At 47.3% G+C, this 26,787-nt stretch overlaps 1 protein-coding gene across 1 annotated transcript; it reads right to left on the bottom strand.

The window, feature by feature from the left end:
- Positions 1 to 225: 225 nt before the first annotated feature.
- Positions 226 to 26,300, bottom strand: LOC142186403 (uncharacterized). Its single transcript, XM_075261253.1, has 5 exons — positions 26,218 to 26,300; positions 9,870 to 10,016; positions 7,495 to 7,592; positions 5,849 to 5,954; positions 226 to 3,082 (listed from the first exon to the last, which is right to left on the bottom strand). The coding sequence occupies exons 2-5, from the start codon at positions 9,982 to 9,984 to the stop codon at positions 1,971 to 1,973; spliced, it is 1,431 nt and encodes a 476-aa protein (XP_075117354.1). The 5' UTR covers positions 9,985 to 10,016; positions 26,218 to 26,300; the 3' UTR covers positions 226 to 1,970.
- Between the last annotated feature and the right edge of the window lie 487 nt (positions 26,301 to 26,787).

The following is a 26,787-nucleotide window of genomic DNA, read 5'->3' as shown; positions in this document are numbered from 1 at the left end:
CAGCAGCGCTATTCAGCTGGAACGCACGCCGTTATGGATGCCTGTTCCAAACTGAATGGGGGCACCGCAACATGAGCAACTGTATTGAGGGGTCACGGCATTAGAAAGGTTGAGAACCACTGCTTTATACAGTGGTATATTTTCATGTACATTGTTTCAAAGAAGATGGAAGCACAGACTTTCTCCAGAACTCCCCACCCACACGAGATGTTTTATTACACACATGGTGCCCCCTCCGCACATAACCAGATCTCTTTTCATCCAGATTTAACGGACATCATTACAAAGTTAGAATAACAAAAACGGAAAGGACATAAATAACACGGTTAGATCACGATATTCCAACACAAGTTTGAACAGTTGCGTGTACCAAAGTGAAAGGTCTTTGTTGCAAGGTTAAGGACAATGGGGTGGATTATCAAGGACAACATTTAGTATGGCCATCTTGATAACCGATGTGCCTTATGTATGACAACGCACATGACTCCTCATAAATCAGGCGTATCATCCACTGCGGTCGTGCTCATAGCCGGCGTAGACTTCATAAAACTGGAGTAATGGATGATAAATCTGATGGGGCAGTGTCACACAACAGCCCTTCAGGAAAGAGGTCAGATGTCTATGAGGTAGAGGAGCCAGGATGATGCAGCAATAACGGTATAGAGTTTGGTAGCCGCTTCCTTAGGCCTGTAGTCCTGTGGTGAGGCAGTGACTCACAGCATCATAGATGACCAAGACGCTACAAGACTGGAAAGAGAGGCAACATACAGTTCTGTATTACGTGTATGGAATACACCTGTGCGGACAAATTGTTCTTCATAAAAGTACCATTTATTACCCCTACAAAATATTCTGAACGGGGTGGAATTGGAGAAAAAGTGCATTTAGGCGGCTTTCTTATGGGCTTCATGTTTATGGCATGTCACCTGTATTCTAGGTTTTAACCCCTTAACAAAAATCCAAAACTTTAAGAAAAATAAATAAATTACAAATATATCCAAAGCATATGCAATGTCACGCCTGGGCTCCTCCAAACCTTTTCTTGCACGGTATGTTCATGACTTGAATTGAGTCTGCGGTCCGCTGGGCGTTTCTACTGGCACTTGAGCCCAGCTCTCGGATTAGCTTCGGCACTAACAACGTCCCCTTTCTGTGATTTACATCTAGATTTTCCTCCTTTTGCAATGCATGTGTGCTTGTGATCTGCCGCCGGAACCTGCACGCACAGTTACTTGATTTCATAGCAATGTCACAGTTACGGGATTTCATCGAAAGAAGAGGAGAATATAGGGACGCGCTTAGCGTCGAGGCTGACACACCCAGTGAGCTCGATTCAGATCATTAACCTACAGTGCAGGAAAGATTTGGGGACGCTTTTTTCAGGTATAGTGAGCCTAGGCACTATAGTACAGATGATTTGGATATGTTTGTAAAGCATCTTTTACATACCCTCGAGAGTCATAATCGGGATGACAATAACAACATCCAAGGCTGATGGAGGAGCGAGTACTCACTCAGATCCAGGGCTCTATAACCATGGGGGGTGTTATACATTGCAGGAATGGGCAGCTCTACACCCACATGATACCCTATGAAGCAGTGCTCACCTTTTCTTTTAAGAGACATCAGCCATCATGTTTAGGTGACCCTTCTCTAGAAACTAAAGTTAGTGCATTTTGGATTGCATTTGGATTTGGAGAGCCCATATTATCATGGAGGTAAGTGTGCTCTCACTCCGGCACACAACCCTTGAGATAGTGGGGCATACCCCGGGGGTACACGTACCCCAGGATGAGAACCACTAGTCAAAACAGTCACAGAAATGTATGCAAGATAGCTGCCATGTCAGATTTCACCCTAATAATACTATTATAAAATGATATCATTGTGACGCCATTAAGAAATGTGAAACCAGTGAGGAGTCTGTGTATGTGGGATGTGTGGCGAAGGTAATGGATCTTTGGAGGAGACTATGCACTCGCAGACTCACTTGACTCGCCCAGAGGGTTCGGATATATGTGAAGTTGCTGATGTTTAATGAGGTGAGACTTCTGAGTGAAGCATCGTCCGCATTCAGTGCAGGGATAGGGCCTCTCGCCTGTATGAGTCCTCTGGTGTTTCGCGAGAGTCTCTTTACGTGTAAACGCCTTTGCACATACCGCACATGAAAAGAGTTCTTCACCAGTGTGGATTCTCTGATGGATGATCAGATTAGACTTGCGCTTGAAATATTTCCCGCAGTCAGGACAAGACAAGGTATCTTGGCCGCTGTGAACCTCCTGGTGCACGTCCAGGCTCGATTTCATCGTGAAACACTTTCCACACAACGGACAAGAGTATGGCTTTTCCCCGGTGTGGACTCGCAGGTGCTGCACTAGTTTAGCTCTTTGCACAAAGCCTTTGCCACACTCAGAACATGAATACGGATGCTCGCCGGTGTGGACTTTAAGGTGATTATCCAGATTGGATTTATTTCGAAAATATTTTCCACAATGAGAGCAGAAGAAGGGCAGCTCGCCCGTGTGGATTCTCTGGTGTTTGAGGAGAGCAGTTTTTTGAGTAAAACTTTTCCCGCATTCTGAACAGGAAAATGGCTGCTCACCCGTGTGGATTCTCTGGTGACTGATAAGATTGGATTTTTTGGTAAAGCATTTCCCACATTCCAGACAAGGGAACGGCTTCTCCCCCGTGTGGACGATCTGATGGGCATCGAGATTGGATTTAATTGTGAACCGTTTTCCACACACAGGACAAGGGAACGGCTTCTCCCCTGTATGAGTCCTCTGATGTAGAATGAGTTTAGCCTTTTGGGGAAAACATTTTCCACAATCAGGACAAGAAAATGGTTTCTCGCCCGTGTGAATTAACTGATGTCTCAGAAGGTGCGATTTCTGCTTGAATCTTTTTCCGCATTCAGAGCAAGGATAGATTTTGCCATTATCAAGGTTGTGCGAAATGATATCAAAGTTCTCGAGATTACAGGGATCAGAGGAACGTTCCAGTGAGGAATAATGGTGGAGGTCATCGTCTTCAGCGTCATGATAAAGACTCGAGTGTTGCTCTGATAGATCGTCATGCTCACCTTAAGAAAATAGAAAAGTGTCAGGACACAAAAGAGAGACGTCCTAGTCCTTTATTATTGTACCAATTTGATCCCGGGCATTTGACCGCTGCTATGGACTTAAACAAATCCGTCTTCCCTGGTCCTACCTGCATGCAGGGTTCCTCTGTCCGCTTGAGAAGTCGGACATCTTCTCTTGCGGACAGAGAAGGACGGGCACGGAGTGCAAAAGAACGCACCCGATGCCCATTCAAGTGAATGGAAGGTGTCACGGACACATCTAGTGTCCGCTCCTAGTGTCCGTGACAGATTTTGAGCGGACACTAGGAGCGGACACTACATGTCGGACACCGACGGTAGTGTGAACGCTCCCTAACAGACTAGATCACTTTAATGCTAGAGTCAGCCCCTAAATTACAGGTAACTAGAGGAGACATTGGGGGTCTGATGCTGGTTCCAATCACATGATTCAAGGTCGGAACCAGCCTGGAAATACCAGGTTTGACCCAAATAGAACACCCTATGAATTAGAACTTTAACCTCTTTGAAGCGACCACAGCATCAAAGTAGTTTCAGAGGACGGGGGCTCCTTTGTATCGCCTAAAAGTGCGAAAATCCCAACCTGTATGAATAATGGATGTCCTCCCATCTGTAACAATCTGAACCATTATCCTTAAGCATATGTTCACGGCTTACATAAGCGCACTGGGAGTTTTCTCCGGCCATGGTGTACACCATACTGGATAGTTTTATTTTTTCATAGTTTAATGATTAGGGGAATGGGTGGACTGGAGGACAACGAGAGATTAACAAACTTGGGGTTATTCAGCTTAGAGAAAAGACGTCTACGGGGAGATCTAATAACAATGTACAAATACATGACGGGACAATACAAAGAATTTTCTAAGGATCTTTTCACTCCTAGGCCAGAGACAGTGACAGGGGGACATCCTCCACGTCTGGAGGAGAGAAGGTTTCACCAGAAACATAGGCAGGGATTCTTCACAGTAAGAACAGCGAGGCTCTGGAGCTCTCTGCCCCAGGAAGTGGTGATGGCGGATTCACTGACCAAGTTCAAAGTAGGCCTGAATGTCTTTCTTGAAGAGAAAAATATAACAGGTTATGGTCTCTAGATTTTAAAGACACGTTGATCCAGGGTTTTGTACTGACTGCCAGATTTGGAGTCGGGAAGGAATTTTTTCCCCTGAAATAGGGCAATTGGCATGAGCCTCATGGGGTTTTTTGCCTTCCCCTGGATCAACATTGTAGGGGATTGTAGGGTTATAGGTTGGACTTGATGGACTCATGTCTTTATCCAACCTCATCTACTATATAGTTTAGGTATTTTGGTGATACCAATTATGTTTTTCTTATTTAGCATTTCTATGGGAAACGGGGTTTCAATTTTTTTTTTGTTTTGTTTTACTGATGTTCAGGGTTGGACCATGAGATCTCTGGATTGCTTATACAAGTGTTTCTCAAGGTGTGGTATACTAAAAGTCATCTGCCACCCCCGCCCAAAGATATCCTATGTACCATATCTGACTATAAGACGTACCACATGTTAGGAAAAATATTTCATATTAATTCAACTTTCCCTGATGGACAGATGCAGTAGAGAAGTTACAATCAGTAACTCTGCAGGATCATGGAGGTTACTAGCTAACAGGTTACTCCTAAGGCTCACAAAGATCCCTATTAGCAGTATAATGTCCTGCTGGTGCCTCCATATAGTATAAGCACTATACTGGGGGGTCCAGCTAATGGAGCACTGCACAGTATGTGGGACACTAACAAGATGTTACTGCCCACCACACAGAATGATGTTCCCGACCCCACACATAACTGACACTTCACTTACAGCGCTCACTCACCTCTTGCAGCCCTAATACATTACAATAGGGACAGTAGGGATCAGTAATCGTCTTGTGTAATGAGTAATATGTTGATTACCGTTCCCTGTTGCTGCTCTTGTAATGTATCCAGGCTAAGAGGACAGGGGTCGGGAGGTAAGTATCTCCCAGCTGCTGTCAGTATGAGGGCACAGGGGTCTGGACACTTGGAGCTGCTTTATTTTGTCTATCCGGCAATGATATGATAGATCAGCGTGGGTCAGGGAGGGGGAGGGCAAACACACAGCTCTACCGCTGACTGGGAAAAGTGCTTTGTCAGTATAGAAACATATTTAGCCCTATTCCAGAGAATAGGGGGGGTCCCTTTTATGGGGGGGGGGGGGGGGGAGGGGAGTCCTTTATTCCCCATTGTGCATTCAGCTGCACACCTATTTCTACATGTTTGATAAAAAGGATCAGGGCTCGTTCACATCTGCGCCCGGTCTCCGTTCTGCAGGTTTCCATTTCCTGCACAAAACAGAGGCAGGAGACGGAAACCTGCAGGACTCTCTCACCCATTCATTTGAATGGGTGAGAAAGATGTGCGGCGGTGAGCGTTTTATGCTCACCGCCGCAAAACCGTTTTTTTTTAATCCGGACACAGAGTCGGACATGCAATACTCTGTGTCCAGTTTTAAAACAACAGTTTCGCAGCGGAGAGCCTAAAACGCTCACCGCCGGACCTGGTCTGTGGTTTCTGTCTTCTTGCATGCAGAAGACGGAAACCACAGAACGGAGACCCGAACGCAGGTGTGAACCTAGTGTTAGTCTGGAGTCCAAGCTGTTTAGCTCAAAGAACATTGTCCAGACTGGACAGAATGGAGTCTGAGAACAGTTACAATGGTACAATGGAAGTCTGCAAGCTATGTACATATTAAGATATTGTCTGACTCACCTGTGTTTGTATCTGAAGGAGCTTCCTCCTCCTTCCATAGCAGATCTCCTCTGGCATACTCATCGTCATCAATGTCTTCTACTTTAACAATAACCAAGTCTTTACTCTAAAAAGTGACAGTCGCAATGAGAATCTAATTGTAGAGGGACGTCTGTCTATAAGTGTCACAGCAGAGGAAAGTTTAACATGTAAGGTAAACCACTAGCTGGTTAAAGGTGGGTGAATATGACGTAAATAAAAATTGCAATCAATTGGGCATTTTACCTCGATTACAATAAATGGCGATTATTTAGGTCACGCCCCTTTTAAAGTCGGAGTATGTGCTGAGAAAACCTTGCGAGATTTGACTCGTGAGTAGAGACGAGCGAGTAGTTAAATACTCGATATTCGTTTCGAGTAGCCCCTCAATATTCGACTACTCGAATCGAACCCTATTATAGTCTATGGGGGAAAAATGCTCATTTCAGGGGTAGGCAACATTCGAACAAATTGAACTTACCAAGCCCACGAGTGAGGGTCGGGCTGGATTCTCCAAGAAGTCTTCTCCGTGCAGCGTCCCCGCGGCGTCTTCCGGCTCTGAATTCACTCTGCCAGGCATCGGGTCTGGGCAGAGCAGACTGCGCATGCTCGCACTATAAGAAAATGGCCGCTTACAGTCAAAGCGGCCATTTTCTTGTAGAGTGGGCATGCGCAGTCTGCTCTGCCCAGGCCCGATGCCTGGCAGAGTGAATTCAGAGCCGGAAGACGCCGCGGGGACGCTGCGCGGAGAAGACTTCTAAAGGTAGGAGAAGAACCAGCGTTGATTGGCCGACTGTATAGTATTCGGCCAATCAACACTGGTTCTGCATCAAATTTTTCCATTCGAATAGCGAGTAGTAGTCGATCGAGTACGAGTATTTCGAATACCGTAGTATTCGATCGAATACCTACTCGATCGAATACTACTCGCTCATCTCTTCTTGTGAGGTTTACCTAGTGGTTTTGTTCAAGCCAAAGACATCCGAACGGAAACTACTATTACAGTGTGGGCTCTCTTCAGGCCCCCGTGTATAATTAGCAATGGCCCTAAGGAAGTGATCAAACTTAAAATAAAAAAACAGTGTTACTTACCTCATCTGGGCTCCCATTCTCTTTGGACCTCCTGAGTGACATCAGGGACCACTGAGGCGCAATCATGAAGAGAACAGGGAGCAATGCCGGAGGCAAGGAGAGGTGAGTAACTGATGTTTATATTTGATCCCCTTCCCTGGGCCTCTACTTATTATTCTCTGGGTCTCTAATAATAGCAGTTTTGGATGATTTTAGTCTGATGGAACTCGTAAATATTGTAATAGCTGAACTGAAATAACCAATGTGCGCAAAATAACAAGATTTATCCAGGTTGACATTTGGTTTTGGGTTATTTTTGGATTAATGGCCTTTCTTATACTTGCTTGTTTCCGCATTCTATTTCTACCTTGGGTTTCCAGGTGCCGATTCAGATTCTGGGGCACATAATCGGAATCAGCACTTGGCACCCAGGTTGCTCCATCTCCTCCTTCCTCTCTCTGTTGACAGGTATTTACTTCTACTATGGGGGCTGGCTTTACTATTATATTGCTGTGACATAATAAGATTTACCACTCCAAAACTTCCGCCCCATCTACCTCATGATCTTGTAGGATGTCCTGGTTGTCATCTGAACTATCCCAGGAATAATGAGGACTGGAGCCCCTCTCTGGTGTATTTCCGTTACTGGATCCATCTGGAAGAAGCAAACACAAATGCTAAACACGGCTCCGCCACATGTCCATGCTCAGATTCTAAGGTACTTTGGTAAGTGTATGTCAGTATGATCTGTATTATTAAAGCACCATAAAAGACGTCTTAAGATGAATATTATCCTGGACAGTTTCTTACTGTTTAGGAGTCCAAGAACTGAGACCTGTCCTCCAGAACGAGGGGCCCAATTCAATAAGTAATCCATTACTACTAGTTCATTTCAGGAACCTCCAGCACTGTTCTTTGGAACCAAACCTGATCTTACATATTAAAACATACATCCAATTAGTACAGGTGAATATTAGACATTTTGTAATACATCTTATTAACCCTTTCCCAACATCTGCTGTACTACTACAGCTGACACCGAACCTTTAAAGATGGTGGAAACTCTGGCGACTGCCATAGCCGTCGGGTCTCTACTGTATTGCTAATGCCCACGATAACAGTTCACTGGCTATGTAGTAAATCTAGCATAGACTGTGAGACAGTTATTTTAAAAAAAAAAAAAAAAAAGTGGGTTCAAACCCCCTAGGGGAGGCCAAAAATAATATTTAAATTTAAAAAAATGTAAGTTTTTTAAAAATATAAAAAAAACTAAAAATTCAAATCACCACCTTTCCTTAAATTTGAAATAAAAATAAACAAAAAAACAAACAAATTATATGTCCCCACATCCCAAATATTATACTCATATGGTGAACGCTGTAATGGAAAAAAAAATCTAAAGAGCCAAATCGCCGCCGAATACAAACCAATCAAAACATCGGACATTTTCCAAAATGGTATAAGTAAAACATACATCTGGCCCACGCAAAAAAGACATTTTAGATTTTTTTAAAGAGTTAAAACTAGAGATGAGCGAACAGTAAAATATTCGATATTCGTTCCGAATAGCCGCTCAATATCCGACTATTCGATGGAATATCAAGCTTCATTATAGTCTATGGGAAAAAATGCTTCATTTCAGGGGATCCCACCATTCACCTCAGGAGAGTCACCAAGTCCACTATGACACCCCAGGAAATGATACCAACACCTGTGGAATGACACTGGGACAGCAGGGGGCGCATGTCTGGGGGCATCTAACACACCAAAGACCCTCTATTACCCCAACATCACAGCCTAACAACTACACACTTTACACACTCCAAACCTCTATCAAAGTGGGAAAATACCTGGAAACCTTCTTTCGTCCCCAATTGGATGGACAGAAACCCAAATTTGATGGTAAAGAAACATTAACAAGCACCCCTTTAAATCACGTTGCCCATGACAACCACAGATGGAATAGGCAATAGGATATCCAACAGTCCCCACCCTGAACTGTCCGTGTGTGTGTGTGTGTGTGTGTGTGTGTGTGTTTGTGTGTGTGATGTGGTGAGACCTTCCAAAATTCACTTTTAAGGCCCTTAACATGAGCCCTTCAAAATTAAGTTCCAGGCCCTTAAGCTGAGCTCCCAGCAGAGATTGAGGCCCTTCAGGTGACTTCAGCCCTTTACCTGCAGAGACTGAGGCCCTTTAACTTCGTTCAGCCTTGTACCAGCAGAGATTTGTTGGACCTTTGGGTGAGTTGAGCCTTTAACCAGCAGAGATTTAGTTTTTGGCCCTTGGAGTGAGTAGAGCCTTTAAAAAGCAGTGTTTTTGGAAGGAAGGGGGAAGGAGTTAAATAAGGCGGTTATCCACACTCATGCTGTTTATCATCCATCTTTACTCACCTCACACACAGAAGTCTATGGAGAGTTGGCTGATTTATGGCCTCATCCTTTGCAGTGATTAGGTCTTATCTTAGCTGTCTCACTCACAGTGTAGTATCTTCTCCTCACCTATCCAGACTTCTAAATGAAAAGTAACTCAGCCCGATAAATGGAGGAGGAAGATGTATTACAAAGTTTCTTATTTTCACCTATACTATTCACTGATGCAAAGTTGTTGTTTTTTTTCTATAATGTAGTTTGTGAGCCCCATATAAGGCAACATTTTTCCCTATTTTGAGTATGAAGGAAATCCACGCAAACACAGAGAGAACATACAAACTCATTGCAGATGTTGTCCTTGGCAGGATCAGAACTCAGGACTCCAGCGCTGTAAGACTGCAGTGCTAAGCACTGACGCAAAGTTATGTTATGACTGGAGATACGCCTTAAATACTACCCAGCTGCCTTCAGACACAGCAGGCTCTTTTAAGCTGCCAATGTGTTGGTTCTCATTCTGGCATTGGCCTAGGACTCCGCCAGTCTATTTAGAGGTGGATTCTCACCTGTAGGCTTTTCCTCTTCTTTAAATTCCTGGATAACCTTCACACAGATCTCATCTTCTCCTTCTATAGCTTCATGTTTGAAGTCGATCAGGATCTGGTCCTGGTGGGTCTCCATTATCGCTCTTTGGGCACTGCTCCGTTCCGTCTCTGTAAAGGATAGATTTGGGAAAATCTTTTAACGCCTTACAGACGAGAGTGGACACACTAGAACAAAGAACAACCCTGAGCTGTGGTTAGGAGAAAGCTACGTCCTGTGCTGGTGAATATATGTATGGGCGGTATGCTACAGGTCACGTTCATGTACATAATATGGCGGGTAACAGACCGCCCTCCTGCACCACATAAGATTTAACCCTTTAGGTCTCCACTGTGTAGCAAAAACGTCATGTTAGGATGATTCTCTGCGTTAGTACGATCATTGTAATACCAAAGTTAGTCTTTTTTCATTTTTTAAAACACTTACAAAAATTCTAAATTGTGCAGAAAAACCGGAGTTAGAACTTACCGGTAACTCTATTTCCATGTAGTCCACCATGACGGCTACACAAGGAGGTTAACCTCTGACCCGCTGTAGGGACAGGAACTGAGAGACTCTGTTAAATACACCACTCCCACCACCATTCACCAGTGTTTACCAAATTACAAAGGAAAGGTGCGAAATATAAACTACAGTATGCTGTCTTACATAAAGATATTAACTAGGGAGGGTAATTAGACGCCGTCATGGTGGATTACATGGAAATAGAGTTACCGGTAAGTTCTAACTCCGGTTTTCCATTACATCCACCATGACGGCTACACAAGGAGATATACCAGATTACAACTCCTAGGGTGGGATTACCGCCGAAAGGACCTTACGTCCAAAGGCTAAATCACTTACCAAACCCAACCTGTAGTGTTTAGCAAAGGTCCGCGAACTAGCCCAAGTGGGAGCCCTGCATATCTGCTCCAGGGAAGCCTCCCGTCTCTCATCCCAAGAAGAGGAAGCTGCCCCAGTTGAATGAGCTTTGATGTTCCCTGGCTCTGGTAGATTCCTTAACAGGAAAGCCTGCAGGATTGGCACATTAATCCCCCGGCAATGGTGGTTTTGGAAGCCTTATGACCTTTATTTTGGTACCCACAAATTTAATTTAATAAATTTACATCCTTTCTCCAGGAGGAGGTAGTTTCCAGGTAGGCGACCACTGCCCTTCTGACGTCCATGGCCTGCTACTCCCTCTCTTTTGAAGAAGAGGGATTTGAGCAAAAGGAGGTAGTTCTCTGAGGAACTCTGCCCCTGCCTCCGGCATAAAATTTTGGCACCGGCCTTAAAGAATCCTCTTCAATGTTCATGGCTTTACCTAATGGCATTGAATCCTTCATCCCTGTCCTCAGGAGTGGAATTTCTTTTTGAGACTGATAGGATAAGGATCCATAGATATAATCATTTGCTCAGAATCCAAGAAGGATAGAATGAGAACCTTCTCTCCGTAGAAAAGATCTGGACACTGACCCTGCTGCAGAACAGGCAGAATGTATATAGGCCATTATCCGGGCCTGCCCAATATCTATGAACATACCCCTTCATCCGAACAGGCATAAAGTGTAACCTACATACACTATTATCAGAACAGGCCGCCTGTATAATAACATACACTATCAGAACAGACGGATCTATTATAAACCGCAGAAGACTGTAGCCATTTGCACTGTTGTCAGAAAGGGGTTTTATTCTCCAATCAATAGAGATCTGCCCTGATATAAGCAGGAACCTGTAATGAATATTATGTCCTTGCGCAATAGGCATATACTAGAGATGAGCGAACAGTGTTCTATCGAACTCATGTTCGATCGGATATTAGGCTGTTCGGCATGTTCGAATCGAATACCGCGTGGTAAAGTGCGCCATTACTCGATTCCCCTCCCACCTTCCCTGGCGCCTTTTTTGCTCCAATAACAGCGCAGGGGAGGTGGGACAGGAACTACGACACCGGTGACGTTGAGAAAAGTAGGCAAAACCCATTGGCTGCCGAAAACATGTGACCTCTAATTTAAAAGAACAGCGCCGCCCAGGTTCGCGTCATTCTGAGCTTGCAATTCACCGAGGACGGAGGTTTCCGTCCAGCTAGCTAGGGCTTAGATTCTGGGTAGGCAGGGACAGGCTAGGATAGGAAGGAGAAGACAACCAACAGCTCTTATAAGAGCTAAATTCCAGGGAGAAGCTTGTCAGTGTAACGTGGCACTGACGGGCTCAATCGCCGCAACCCAGCTTTCCCAGGATCCTGAATGGAATACACTGTCAGTGTATTCCCGTATACCCCATATATACCCCCGATACCCGTTCCAACGGTGTGCCCCCCCACCTTCACCCCAGAAATACCCTGCAAGTCCCCTAGCAATAGAATTGGGGCTATATACACCCACTATTTTTGCTACTGCCATATAGTGCCAGTTTCTGACTGGTAATTCAAAGAATATATTGTGGTTACGTGCACCCACAATTTTTACTACTGGTATACAGTGCCATTGTCTGACTGGGAATTCAAAGAATATATTGGGGTTATAAATACCCTCATTTCTTGCTACTGCCATATAGTGCCAGTGTCTGACTGGGAATTCAAAGAATATATTGGGAATACAAATACCCTCATTTCTTGCTACTGCCATATAGTGCCAGTTTCTGACTGGTAATTCAAAGAATATATTGGGGTTACGTGCACCCACAATTTTTACTACTGGTATACAGTGCCATTGTCTGACTGGGAATTCAAAGAATATATTGGGGTTACGTGCACCCACAATTTTTACTACTGGTATACAGTGCCAATTTCTAACTAGGAATTCAAAATGCGCAAGGCTCCCGGAAAGGGACGTGGACGAGGCCGTGGGCGAGGTCGGGGGAATGGTTCTGGGGAGCAAGGTAGCAGTGAAGCCACAGGGCGTCCCGTGCCTACTCCTGTGGGGCAGCAAGCATTGCGCCACTCCACAGTGCCAGGGTTGCTTGCCACATTAACTAAACTGCAGGGTACAAACCTTAGTAGGCCCGAGAACCAGGAACAGGTCTTGCAATGGCTGTCAGAGAACGCTTACAGCACATTGTCCAGCAGCCAGTCAGACTCTGCCTCCTCTCCTCCTATTACCCAACAGTCTTGTCTTCCTTCCTCCCAAAATTCCGAAGCTTTACAGAACAATAACCCAAACTGTCCCTGCTCCCCAGAGCTGTTCTCCGCTCCTTTCATTGTCCCTCAACCTGCCTCTCCACGTCACGATTCCACGAACCTAACAGAGGAGCATCTGTGTCCAGATGCTCAAACACTAGAGTCTCCTCCATCTCCGTTCGATTTGGTGGTGGATGACCAGCAACCCACCCTCATCGACGATGATGTGACGCAGTTGCCGTCAGGGCATCCAGTTGACCGGCGCATTGTGCGGGAGGAGGAGATGAGACAGGAGTTGGAAGAGGAAGTGGTGGATGATGAGGACACTGACCCGACCTGGACAGGGGGGATGTCAAGCGGGGAAAGTAGTGTGGATGTTGAGGCAGGTGCAGCACCAAAAAGGGTAGCTAGAGGCAGAGGCAGAGGTCAGCAGCTTAGGCGAAGCCAGGCCACACCCGGAATCTCCCAAGATGTTCCAGTTCGTACCCAGCCCCGAAAAACTCCCACCTCGAGGGCACGTTTCTCGAAGGTGTGGAGTTTTTTCAAGGAATGCGCCGAGGACAGATATAGTGTTGTCTGCACAATTTGCCTCTCGAAATTGATTAGGGGCTCTGAGAAGAGCAACCTGTCCACCACTTCAATGCGCCGTCATTTGGAATCCAAGCACTGGAATCAGTGGCAGGCAGCAACGGCAGGACAAAGGCCGCCTGCCGTTCACGCCACTGCCACTGCCTCTGCCACTGCTGACTGTGCTGGCGATGCACTCCAGAGGACGAGCCAGGACACCACTTCATCTGCCTCCGCCACTTTGTTGACTTCTACCTCATCCTCCCCTGGTCCTGTCTTATCTCCTTCTCCTGCACCATCAAAGGCACCATCAGGCGTTTCTTTACAACAACCCACCATCTCTCAGACATTGGAGCGGCGGCAGAAATACACTGCTAACCACCCACACGCGCAAGCCTTGAACGCCAACATCGCTAAACTGCTGGCCCAGGAGATGTTGGCGTTCCGGCTTGTTGAAACTCCCGCCTTCCTGGACCTGATGGCAACTGCGGCACCTCGCTATGCCGTCCCTAGCCGTCACTACTTCTCCCGGTGTGCCATCCCCGCCTTGCACCAGCACGTGTCACTCAACATCAGGCGGGCCCTTAGTTCCGCGCTTTGCACAAAGGTCCACTTGACCACCGACGCGTGGACAAGTGCATGCGGACAGGGACGCTACATTTCACTGACGGCACACTGGGTGAATGTAGTTGAGGCTGGGACTGCTTCCCAAACTGGCCCGGTGTACCTCGTCTCCCCGCCTAACATTCCTGGCAGGGACACGAGAAGAACACCCCCCTCCTCCTCCTCCTCTACCGCCTCCTCCTCCGCCACCGCCTCCTCCTCCGCCACCGCCTCCTCCTCCGCTGTTAGATTGACCCCAGCTACGAGTTGGAAACGTTGCAGCACTGGCGTTGGTAGACGTCAGCAGGCTGTGCTGAAGCTGATCAGCTTGGGGGACAGACAGCACACTGCCTCCGAGGTGAGGGATGCCCTCCTCGATGAGACGGCAATATGGTTTGAGCCGCTGCACCTGGGCCCAGGCATGGTCGTTTGTGATAACGGCCGGAACCTGGTAGCAGCTCTGGAGCTTGCCGGACTCCAACATGTTCCATGCCTGGCCCACGTCTTCAACCTAGTGGTGCAACGTTTCCTAAAGAGCTACCCCAATGTTCCAGAGCTACTGGTGAAAGTGTGGCGCATGTGCGCCCACTTTCGCAAGTCGACAGTAGCCGCTGCTAGCTTAAAATCTCTCCAGCAACGCCTGCATGTGCCACAACACCGGCTTTTGTGCGACGTCCCCACACGCTGGAACTCAACGTTTCAGATGTTGAATAGAGTGGTTGAGCAGCAGAGACCTTTGATGGAATACCAGCTACAAAACCCTAGGGTGCCACAAAGTCAGCTGCCTCAGTTTCACATCCATGAGTGGCCATGGATGAGAGACCTTTGTGACATCCTACGGGTCTTTGAGGAGTCCACAAGGAGGGTGAGCTCTGAGGATGCGATGGTGAGCCTTACAATCCCGCTCTTGTGTGTTCTGAGAGAATCCCTGATTGACATCAGGGATAACTCAGATCACACAGAGGAGTCAGGGATAGCATCCGATCCGTCACAGCTGGAGAGTAGGTCCACACATCTGTCCGCTTCACTGCGTTTAATGGAGGAGGAGGAGGAGGAGGAGGAAGAAGAGTTGTCCGATGATGTGATGGTGATACAGGAGGCTTCCGGGCAACTTCGAATCGTCCCATTGTTGCAGCGCGGATGGGTAGACATGGAGGATGAGGAGGAAATGGAGATTGAACTTTCTGGTGGGGCCAGAGGAGTCATGCCAACTAACACTGTGGCAGACATGGCTGAGTTCATGTTGGGGTGCTTTACAACCGACAAGCGTATTGTCAAAATCATGGAGGACAACCAGTACTGGATCTTTGCTATCCTTGACCCCCGGTATAAAAACAACATCTCGTCTTTTATTCCGGTAGAGGGGAGGGCCAATCGCATCAATGCTTGCCACAGGCAATTGGTGCAGAATATGATGGAGATGTTTCCAGCATGTGACGTTGGCGGCAGGGAGGGCAGTTCCTCCAGTAGGCAACCAAGTTCTCACCGGTCCACACAAACGAGGGGCACACTGTCTAAGGTCTGGGACACCTTGATGGCACCCCCTCGCCAAAGTGCCGCCACGGAGGGTCCTAGTGTCACCAGGCGTGAGAAGTATAGGCGCATGTTGCGGGAATACCTTTCCGACCACAGCCCTGTCCTCTCCGACCCCTCTGCGCCCTACACGTATTGTGTGTCGAAGTTGGACCTGTGGCTTGAACTTGCCCTATATGCCTTGGAGGTGCGGTCCTGTCCTGCCGTCAGCGTCCTATCTGAGAGGGTGTTCAGTGCAGCCGGTGGCATCATCACTGACAAGCGCACCCGTCTGTCAGCTGAGAGTGCCGACCGGCTCACTTTGATAAAAATGAACCACCACTGGGTAGAGCCGTCATTTTTGTGCCCACCTGTGTAAAGCACCCCAACATGAAACTCCATGTCTGTACTCAACCTCTCCAATTCCTCCGCATCCTCATACTCATCCACCATAAGCGTTGCACAATTCTGCTAATACTAGGCTCCCTCCACCCTGATTTCCCCCAACTCTGCTGGTTAGAGGCTCCCTCCACCCTGATTTCCACCAACTCTGCTGGTTAGAGGCTCCCTCCACCATGAATTGGTCCAAACTGGGGTTTTTAGAGGCTCCCTCCACCATGAATTGGTCCAAACTGGGCTGTTTAGCGGCTCCCTCCACCATTAATTGGTCCAAACTGGGCTGGTTAGAGGCTCCCTCCACCATGAATTGGTCCAAACTTGGCTGTTTAGAGGCTCCCTCCACCATTAATTGGTCCAAACTGGGCTGGTTAGAGGCTCCCTCCACCATTAATTGGTCCAAACTTGGCTGTTTAGAGGCTCCCTCCACCATTAATTGGTCCAAACTGGGCTGGTTAGAGGCTCCCTCCACCATTAATTGGTCCAAACTGGGCTGGTTAGAGGCTCCCTCCACCATGAATGTGCCCAAACTGGGCTGTTTAGAGGCTCCCTCCACCATGAATTGGTCCAAACTGGGCTGTTTAGCGGCTCCCTCCACCATTAATTGGTCCAAACTGGGCTGGTTAGAGGCTCCCTCCACCATGAATGTGCCCAAACTGGGCTGTTTAGAGGCTCCCTCCACCATGAATTTGCCCAAACTGGGCTGGTTAGAGGCTCCCTCCACCATGAATTGGTCCAAACTGGGGTTTTTAGAGGCTCCCTCCACCATGAATTGGTCCAAACTTGGCTGTTTAGAGGCTCCCTCCACCATTAATTGGTCCAAACTGGGCTGGTTAGAGGCTCCCTCCACCATGAATTGGTCCAAACTGGGCTGGTTAGAGGCTCCCTCCACCATGAATTGGTCCAAACTGGGCTGTTTAGCGGCTCCCTCCACCATTAATTGGTCCAAACTGGGCTGGTTAGAGGCTCCCTCCACCATGAATTTGCCCAAACTGGGCTGGTTAGAGGCTCCCTCCACCATGAATTGGTCCAAACTGGGGTTTTTAGAGGCTCCCTCCACCATGAATTGGTCCAAACTGGGCTGTTTAGCGGCTCCCTCCACCATTAATTGGTCCAAACTGGGCTGGTTAGAGGCTCCCTCCACCATTAATTGGTCCAAACTGGGCTGGTTAGAGGCTCCCTCCACCATGAATTTGCCCAAACTGGGCTGGTTAGAGGCTCCCTCCACCATGAATTGGTCCAAACTGGGTTTTTTAGAGGCTCCCTCCACCATGAATTGGTCCAAACTGGGCTGTTTAGAGGCTCCCTCCACCATGAATTTGCCCAAACTGGGCTGGTTAGAGGCTCCCTCCACCATTAATTGGTCCAAACTGGGCTGGTTAGAGGCTCCCTCCACCATGAATTGGTCCAAACTGGGCTGTTTAGAGGCTCCCTCCACCATGAATTTGCCCAAACTGGGCTGTTTAGAGGCTCCCTCCACCATGAATTTGCCCAAACTGGGCTGTTTAGAGGCTCCCTCCACCATGAATTTGCCCAAACTGGGCTGTTTAGAGGCTCCCTCCACCATGAATTTGCCCAAACTGGGCTGGTTAGAGGCTCCCTCCACCATGAATTGGTCCAAACTGGGTTTTTTAGAGGCTCCCTCCACCATGAATTTGCCCAAACTGGGCTGGTTAGAGGCTCCCTCCACCATGAATTGGTCCAAACTGGGTTTTTTAGAGGCTCCCTCCACCATGAATTTGCCCACACTGGGCTGGTTAGAGGCTCCCTCCACCATGAATTGGTCCAAACTGGGGTTTTTAGAGGCTCCCTCCACCATGAATTTGCCCAAACTGGGGTGTTTAGAGGCTCCCTCCACCATGAATTTGCCCAAACTCTGCTGGTTAGAGGCTCCCTCCACCATGAATTGGTCCAAACTGGGGTTTTTAGAGGCTCCCTCCACCATGAATTTGCCCAAACTGGGGTTTTTAGAGGCTCCCTCCACCATGAATTTGCCCAAACTCTGCTGGTTAGAGGCTCAATCCACCCTGATTTTCAAAACAAATGTTGGTGCCAACCTCAACTTACTACAAGGGCCAAATTCACTGCTGGTGACAAGCTCTCCTCACTGCAAGTGCCAAATACACATGTTTCAAGGTGTTTTCCTACTGTCAGAGAGGTGGTATTGAGTGTGTAAAGTGTGTAGTTGTTAGGCTGTGATGTTGGGGTAATAGAGGGTCTTTGGTGTGTTAGATGCCCCCAGACATGCTTCCCCTGCTGTCCCAGTGTCATTCCAGAGGTGTTGGCATCATTTCCTGGGGTGTCATAGTGGACTTGGTGACCCTCCAGACACGGATTTGGGTTTCCCCCTTAACGAGTATCTGTTCCCCATAGACTATAATGGGGTTCGAAACCCGTTCGAACACACGAACATTGAGCGGCTGTTCGAATCGAATTTCGAACCTCGAACATTTTAGTGTTCGCTCATCTCTAGCATATACCATTCGACAATGGCGTCAGTCCTATATACACCGATCAATGTGTACCATTCCACAATGGCGTTATGCGTGCCATATACATATATATATATATATATATATATATATATATATATATATATATACACACACCACCGCATATATCTCCATACCATATACTATTCAATGACGGTGTTAAGCATGCTATATCTCTATCTGTATATATTGTTCAGTACTGATGTACTGTATCCCTTATACCATTCGCCAATGGTGTTTATGCATGTTAGCTACACCTATCTATATACCACATAATATACCCTTCAATAATGGCATTGTGTATGCTATATCATTATATACCACTCCGCAGTGGTGTTAAGCATGTTATACCTCTATGCATATATACCATTCCATACTGGTGTAATGCAACCATTATATACCATTCAACAATGGTGTTATGCAAGCTACATACACATATCTCTCTACATATATATATATATATATATATATATATATATATATATATATATATATATACAGATTATATATCATTCAGTAATGGTGTTATGCATGCCATATCATTATGTACCGTTCAAAAGATGGTATTGAGCATGCTCTAACTTTCCGTATATATCATTTAATACTGGCATATTGCATCCATTATATACCATTCGACAATGGTGTTATGTAAGCTATATACCCATACACCGTTATATATCATTCAGTAATGGTGTTATGAATGCTATATCATTATATACCGTTCAAAAATGGTATTGAGCATGCTATATCTTTCGTATATACAGCATTCAATACTGGTGTATTGCATCCGTTATATACCATTCAACAATGGTGTCATGCATGCTATATATATACACCTATCTGTAGCCCACATTATATACCATTCCACAATGGTGTTATGTATGCCATATGTGCCCTGCATACATATATATATCTATATCTTTATCATTATATACCAGTTAGTATGCAGCTATACCGGTTAGTAAATGCCTTTTAGCCATGCGGCCATACAGGTTAGTAAATGCCTTTTAGCCCTGCGGCCATACAGGTTAGTAAATGCCTTTTAGCCCTGCGGCCATACAGGTTAGTAAATGCCTTTTAGCCATGCGGCCATACAGGTTAGTAAATGCCTTTTAGCCATGCGGCCATACAGGTTAGTAAATGCCTTTTAGCCCTGCGGCCATACAGGTTAGTAAATGCCTTTTAGCCCTGAGGCCATACAGGTTAGTAAATGCCTTTTAGCCATGCGGCCATACAGGTTAGTAAATGCCTTTTAGCCCTGCGGCCATACAGGTTAGTAAATGCCTTTTAGCCATGCGGCCATACAGGTTAGTAAATGCCTTTTAGCCATGCGGCCATACAGGTTAGTAAATGCCTTTTAGCCCTGCGGCCATACAGGTTAGTAAATGCCTTTTAGCCCTGCCGCCATACAGGTTAGTAAATGCCTTTTAGCCATGCGGCCATACAGGTTAGTAAATGCCTTTTAGCTCTGCGGCCATACAGGTTAGTAAATGCCTTTTAGCCCTGCCGCCATACAGGTTAGTAAATGCCTTTTAGCCATGCGGCCATACAGGTTAGTAAATGCCTTTTAGCTCTGCGGCCATACAGGTTAGTAAATGCCTTTTAGCCATGCGGCCATACAGGTTAGTAAATGCCTTTTAGCTCTGCGGCCATACAGGTTAGTAAATGCCTTTTAGCCCTGCGGCCATACAGGTTAGTAAATAGCTTGTATTCATCCAGTTAATTTTTGCCTTTGTTCACATGTCAAAGAGCATATAACAAGCACAGTCCCGGGACTCTGTAAGAACTCATTCCAAAATGGCACACCCTGGCCTACCACCTTCAGCACATATTGTTCCAAAAGGAACCACATATATCAAACCAGCAATGGTGTTATGCATGCTATCAGTACATATGACTCCACAATGGGATTAACCCACACCGCAAAGAGCTATGCCTGCCATATCTATATACACACACACATACATATATATACACATACATATATCAGTGTACACCCATGCATCAATGAGCATTATCCATATATATCATAAGGCAAAGGTATCATCAGTATCTACCATTAACAATGGTGTTATGCCTGCTATATATCACTTAGTATATATCATCCAGCACTGACATAATGCATCCATTACCTATATCCATATGTACCATTCTGTTTTTAACACAGCAGAATAGCCGGTTTTGATCAGGCCTCAGCCCTGACCTTACTCACCGCGCCCTTTTAGGATGTGGCAGGTGGTGATCAGACCAGACCAAATTTTAAATGAGGCCACGCCAAACAATGTTGTACCTGTGCAAACCGTTTTGTCAGAATCCCAGCTAGCAAGGCTTCACCTGAGATAAGCCTCTCACCTTGGGCGTTTCCCCCTAGCAGGATAATCAGCAAACTGCTACCAAGGTTTACTCTGTAAGGGTGAATTCACACTGAGTAAACGCTAGCTTATTCTGAACGTAAAACACGTTCAGAATAAGCGGCGTCTAAAGCAGCTCCATTCATTTCTATGGGAGCGGGGATACGAGCGCTCCCAATAGAAATGAATGGGCTGCTTCTTTCACTCCGTGCAGTCCCATTGAAGTGAATGGGGAGTGCCGGCGTGTACGCTCCGGCATGAGCAGAGCTTGCCGTATACGCCGGCACTCCCCATTCACTTCAATGGGACTGCACGGAGTGAAAGAAGCAGCCCATTCATTTCTATGGGGAGCGCTCGTATCCCCGCTCCCATAGAAATGAATGGAGCTGCTTTAGACGCCGCTTATTCTGAACGTGTTTTACGTTCAGAATAAGCTAGCGTTTACTCAGTGTGAATGCACCCTTATACACTAGGCATCCTGGGAATTTGCCTCTCAATAGAACTTTACCCCCTATGCTTTCCCTGGCTAAGCTTTTTAAGAGAAATAAACTTACTTTTCCTTCTGTCATCTAGACAGGGCACAAGGCTAGAACTGGAGGACTGGACTTCTTTATACTGAAAGGCCTAAGTCCTCCCAAGTCGGCTTACCCCCTTAAGGGCCTTCGCCGTACTTCCTGAGCATAGGGCTTCTAGAACAGGAATGCCAACTCCTTCCCTCAAAGTGGTCATTCTCTGGAGTTTTTAATACACCCTTGCTCCTATGGGAACCTTCCGTCTCCGATCACAATTGGAGACTGGAAGCCCAAATTACACTCTGCCCCATAAAAAGGAAAAAGGGAAAATAAATAAATAAATTCTCAGGTACAGAGCCGCTGTTCCACGTACTCACAACACCAAGGGAGCTGGAACAGCCAGGGGATCTGTGATCAACAGCTGTGCCTCAGAGAGCAACATGCTGGAACATACAGTGATACATCACATACCTTGCAGGAATGCCGCCTCGTTCACTCACCGCCCGGCATTCATCCCTTGTGTAGCCAGAAGTTCCTTGATCCTGCAGCCTCAGCGGAAGCTGGGACGCACGCCACTGTGCCTGGCTATGTCACATCCTGGAACGCCAGTACGCCTAGGTTGGCCGTTCCTCCCCTGTGTGCTGGCCGAAGCCGGCATCCACTCTACCCCCTGCATTAGCCATAACAGACCGCTGGAAGGGGGGAGTTTTCCACCCGGGGGCAGGCCGGAGCGATACCCCCGTGTCCTTAATGGCCCAGGGAGGCAGGCGCCTTTGACTACGACCGAGGGCCGGACGGTGGTAATACTTACCTATTCCCCCAGATGGAGGAGAGCCTCTCATTCCGACCCTGTGTAGGGACAGGAAACACTGGTGAATGGTGGTGGGAGTGGTGTATTTAACAGAGTCTCTCAGTTCCTGTCCCTACAGCGGGTCAGAGGTCAACCTCCTTGTGTAGCCGTCATGGTGGATGTAATGGAAAAATACAATTTCTTTGAGTGGCCGTAGTCTAATACCTGTTACTTTTTATGTCTATAATGTACCGAGCTGTGTAAGGTGTTTGTTTTTTTTCTAAGGTTCCATTCACACGGAGGAAGCTGGCTCCGAATCAGTGTCAGAATCAGCGCTGAAAAAAAAGACTCCCATTGACTTCAATGGGTTCCGTTTTCTGCGTAGAACCAATTGAAATCAATGGGAGGATTTTTTCCCATTGATTTCAATGGGTTCCACGTGGAAAACGGAACCCACTGAAGTCAATGGAAGGCTTATTTTTCAGCGCTGATTTGGACGCGAGTTTCGCACCAGAATCAGCACCAACTTCCTCCATGTGAATGGACCCTAACAGTCACCATATAATGACACCCTTAACTTTTTTATACTTCCATGTACGGGGATGTATAGGGCGTTTTTTGGGGAATTGCTATTGCTTTGATCACTTTTTGTTAAAATTTTTAGGTGTTTCACAGTATTTAAGTACTTTTATATGTGTTCTAGGGAAAGGGGTGATTTGAACTTTTTTTTTTGCATTTATTAGAACCCCTAGGGGTCTTATCACTAATGCAATACATTACAATGCTAATGCACAGCAAGCTGCATAGAGCAGCCTGCAATAGAAGGATACTAAAGACACAGCAACAGGACGTCAGCCGCGGAACTTGCTCCGGGTGCTGGTGATCCCTGGCAAAATGGCTCCTCGGCCAGCTTTTCAATACTCCAATACTACTGTACTAACGTCTATCGTACATTCCCTATTAGTATGAGAAGGCTCCCGGCTATCATGGTAACGAGATGGCTTCTGCGACCGTGCATTGGGGGGCCGTCCCATTACCAACAGTGATAGGGCGAGTGAAGGTAACCACCCAGATGCCATGTTCATATTTGACCCCAGTATCTGAGAGTTTATATGCCTGTGATCAGAATCCCCTTGGGTGTGAAATGGAGCCCGTCTGTACCCGTTCTGCTTCTGACCGCGCACCAGGATATACAAGTACGTCTTGGTGTGCACACAGTTTATTGACTGAAATATGACTCTGCCTCCTATTCATTCCAATAGGAGACAGAAGCGGATTATTCAACTAGCGGAAAAAAATAAGTATCCTGCTTGTAATCCAGGTGCATGCTGTCTGAGAACGCACATTGATACGAATGCGAGGCGGAAAATACAGCTTTTCTGTCAGTCCAATTTGGATTGGAATTTGGACCTGGTCAATAAAGGCAAAATGCAAAATACAGTATAAGGGTGCATTCACACGGAGTAACGTGCCGCGTGACCTGGCACGTATACGCTGTGTGAGATTCTGAGCGCCGTATACGCTCCCACTGATTTCAATGGGAGTTAGTCTCGTATACGCTGCGTTATTTTGCGGCCGCAAAATCACGGCCGCAAAATAACGCGGCATATACGATCCAGGCTCCCATTGAAATCAATGGGAGCGTATACGGCGCTCAAAATCTCACACGGCGTATACGTGCCAGGTCACGCAGCACGTTACTCCGTGTGAATGCACCCTAAGGCTGTATTCACACAGAGTAACGCCAGGCGTTTTTTGTGTGTTTTTTGCACATAGAGCTGCGTTTACGCCGCGTAGCGTCGCGTTAACGCCGGGCAATGCCACCGCTAAATAGCGCGGCGTTAACGCGGCGCTATGTGCAAAAAACACACAAAAAACGCCTGGCGTTACTCTGTGTGAATACAGCCTAACTCTTCTTCAAATTGAGCATTAAAATCGGAGTCAGTTTTTGTCAAGCAAAAATAATCTGCTTCAAATTCCTGATGTAGAATTTTTCTGCTTGACAAATTCAGGGTCAAATTGCCACATGTGAACACTCCCGTAAGGGTGTATCCACATCTGCACTTCTGTTGTCTTGAAAAAAAATTCAGAAAAACTGATTAGAATGGATCCCTTCAAATACCCATTGATTTCAATGGTTGCTTAAAGGGCTGTCCAGGAAAAATGGCCGCTTTTTACTTTTATCTCAGCCAGGGGCATGACAAAAAAAAGGATACTCACCTGTCCCCGATGCTCCGGTGTCTTCCCACACATCCCAATTCTTCTGCTTCAGTGGCTTCTCCCAGGTCTCTTCTGGAGTTCTGTTGAAGCTGCTGACTGGCAATCAGTGAAGGACCTGCAATGTCCCTACTTGTGACATCACGGGTCCTCTTCCTGAGGCCGCTGATTGGCCTCAGCGGTTACGTGACCCCCAAGGCCAATCAGTGGTTTCAACAAAACTCCAAGAGAGACCCGGGAGAAGCCGCTGAAGCAGAACTAGGTCACATGGGAGGACAACGGAGCATCGGGAGTATGCATTTTTTTTTCCAATGCCCCCCATCTCTGCCCCCAGATTCATGTCCCCTCCATCTCTGCCCCCAGATTCATGTCCTCCATCTCTGCCCCCAGATTCATGTCCCCCCCATCTCTGCCCCCAGATTCATGTCCCCCCTCCATCTCTGACCCCAGATTCATGTCCCCCCTCCATCTCTGACCCCAGATTCATGTCCCCTCCATCTCTGCCCCAGATTCATGTCCCCCCTCCATCTCTGACCCCAGATTCATGTCCCCTCCATCTCTGCCCCCAGATTCATGTCCCCTCCATCTCTGCCCCCAGATTCATGTCCTCCATCTCTGCCCCCAGATTCATGTCCTCCATCTCTGCCCCCAGATTCATGTCCTCCATCTCTGCCCCCAGATTCATGTCCCCCCATCTCTGCCCCCAGATTCATGTCCCCTCCACCTCTGCCCCCAGATTCATGTCCCCTCCACTTCTGCCCCCAGATTCATGTCCCCCCATCTCTGCCCCCAGATTCATGTCCCCTCCACCTCTGCCCCCAGATTCATGTCCCCTCCACCTCTGCCCCCAGATTTATGTCCCCCCATCTCTGCCCCCAGATTCATGTCCCCTCCACCTCTGCCCCCAGATTCATGTCCCCTCCACCTCTGCCCCCAGATTCATGTCCCCTCCACCTCTGCCCCCAGATTCATGTCCCCTCCACCTCTGCCCCCAGATTCATGTCCCCTCCACCTCTGCCCCCAGATTCATGTCCCCTCCATCTCTGCCCCCAGATTCATGTCCCCTCCACCTCTGCCCCCAGATTCATGTCCCCTCCATCTCTGCCCCCAGATTCATGTCCCCTCCACCTCTGCCCCCAGATTCATGTCCCCTCCATCTCTGCCCCCAGATTCATGTTCCCTCCATCTCTGCCCCCAGATTCACGTTCCACCTCAGTGTTAAACATTAAACTTACCTTCTCCTCGCTCCCCCGCCGCTCTCTCTCCGCAGTCTCGCTAACAGTCGTAGGCGCGATGTGACGTCATTACATCACGTCTACACAGCGACTAGCAGCAGCAAAGCAAGGAGCTGAGCTGTGACAACTCCTTGTTTTAGCCACATCTCTATTCAACTCAGATCTGCGTCCTCCAGACGCAGATCTGAGTTGAAATCGGGACATACCTCCCTCCAACCGGGACCGCGGGACACGTCACCCAAATCGTGAATGTCCCGCAGAAATCGGGACGGTTGGGAGGTATGTACACAAGAATAGTCCCTGGTGCAGGAGAGTGACTGGTAATGGGGACTCAAACATGTGACATCTGGAGGGAGAGGTAAAAATGAGGGACTGTGACCTTAGGTGACAGGGAAGGGGGCGGAGTCACCAAGGCCATGACTTCTGAGGGGAGGAGCGTATTGTGTGAACCTGTGGGGGAGGGACATGTCAGTAATGGTCCTCCAGGGCTGTCATGTGACTATGAGGTCAGGAGTGCCTGTAATGCGGTAAATTACCGGGTGCGGGTGACGACGGGGGCTCCGGGAAGGTCTCATCAGATGGGCAATGAGCAGGACACGCAGAACTCCGGCATCTTCCTGCTTCCGGCTCCACACGCTCGTTTCTTTTGCGTCACTTCCGTCGTTTGAGCCGCAAACAGGAAGTCCACAGCGGCGGCGTCCTGTACAGGCTGAGTCTGACGTCATCAACTAAAGCGCGGGAAACTCACCTCAGACAGGACAGAGTTGCTGATAGGAACGTCGTCATGTTATAAGATGGACAACGTGTCATAGGAAAGCCTGAGGAGGAGAACATGGCTTCCTTCTTCAGCTGTAGTAACTGATAGCATTCCCTCCAACTAAATAGTAGCCAGTTATACACCCTGCCTGCCTGACATATACATGTATGCTGGTGCCCTGAGACAGGTGCTAGGCAGAAGTCACAAGGACCAGTGAGCGCCCCCCTTGGTTTATGGTGACCATGTCACTCTGAATTCTTCCCTGCATCTTCTTCCTTAACCCTTAAGTGCTATCATGGTGCCCATCATAGTGATATATGTATGATAGACACCATGATAGTAAATGTTA

Source organism: Leptodactylus fuscus (genome assembly GCF_031893055.1).
Source record: "Leptodactylus fuscus isolate aLepFus1 chromosome 10 unlocalized genomic scaffold, aLepFus1.hap2 SUPER_10_unloc_1, whole genome shotgun sequence".
In the NCBI taxonomy this organism is placed as follows: Eukaryota; Metazoa; Chordata; class Amphibia; order Anura; family Leptodactylidae; genus Leptodactylus; species Leptodactylus fuscus.
The sequence above is the reverse complement of the archived record's forward strand: the minus strand, read 5'-3'. Positions and strand labels throughout refer to the sequence as shown.

Coding starts and splice junctions, on each gene's coding strand:
- LOC142186403 (XM_075261253.1), bottom strand. CDS start 9,984: ATGGAGACCCACCAGGACCAGATCCTGATCGACTTCAAACATGAAGCT. Junction 5,955..7,494: donor ACATCCTACAAGATCATGAG/GTAGATGGGGCG, acceptor GTCACTTTTTAG/AGTAAAGACTTGGTTATTGT. Junction 3,083..5,848: donor TCCTTCAGATACAAACACAG/GTGAGTCAGACA, acceptor TATTTTCTTAAG/GTGAGCATGACGATCTATCA.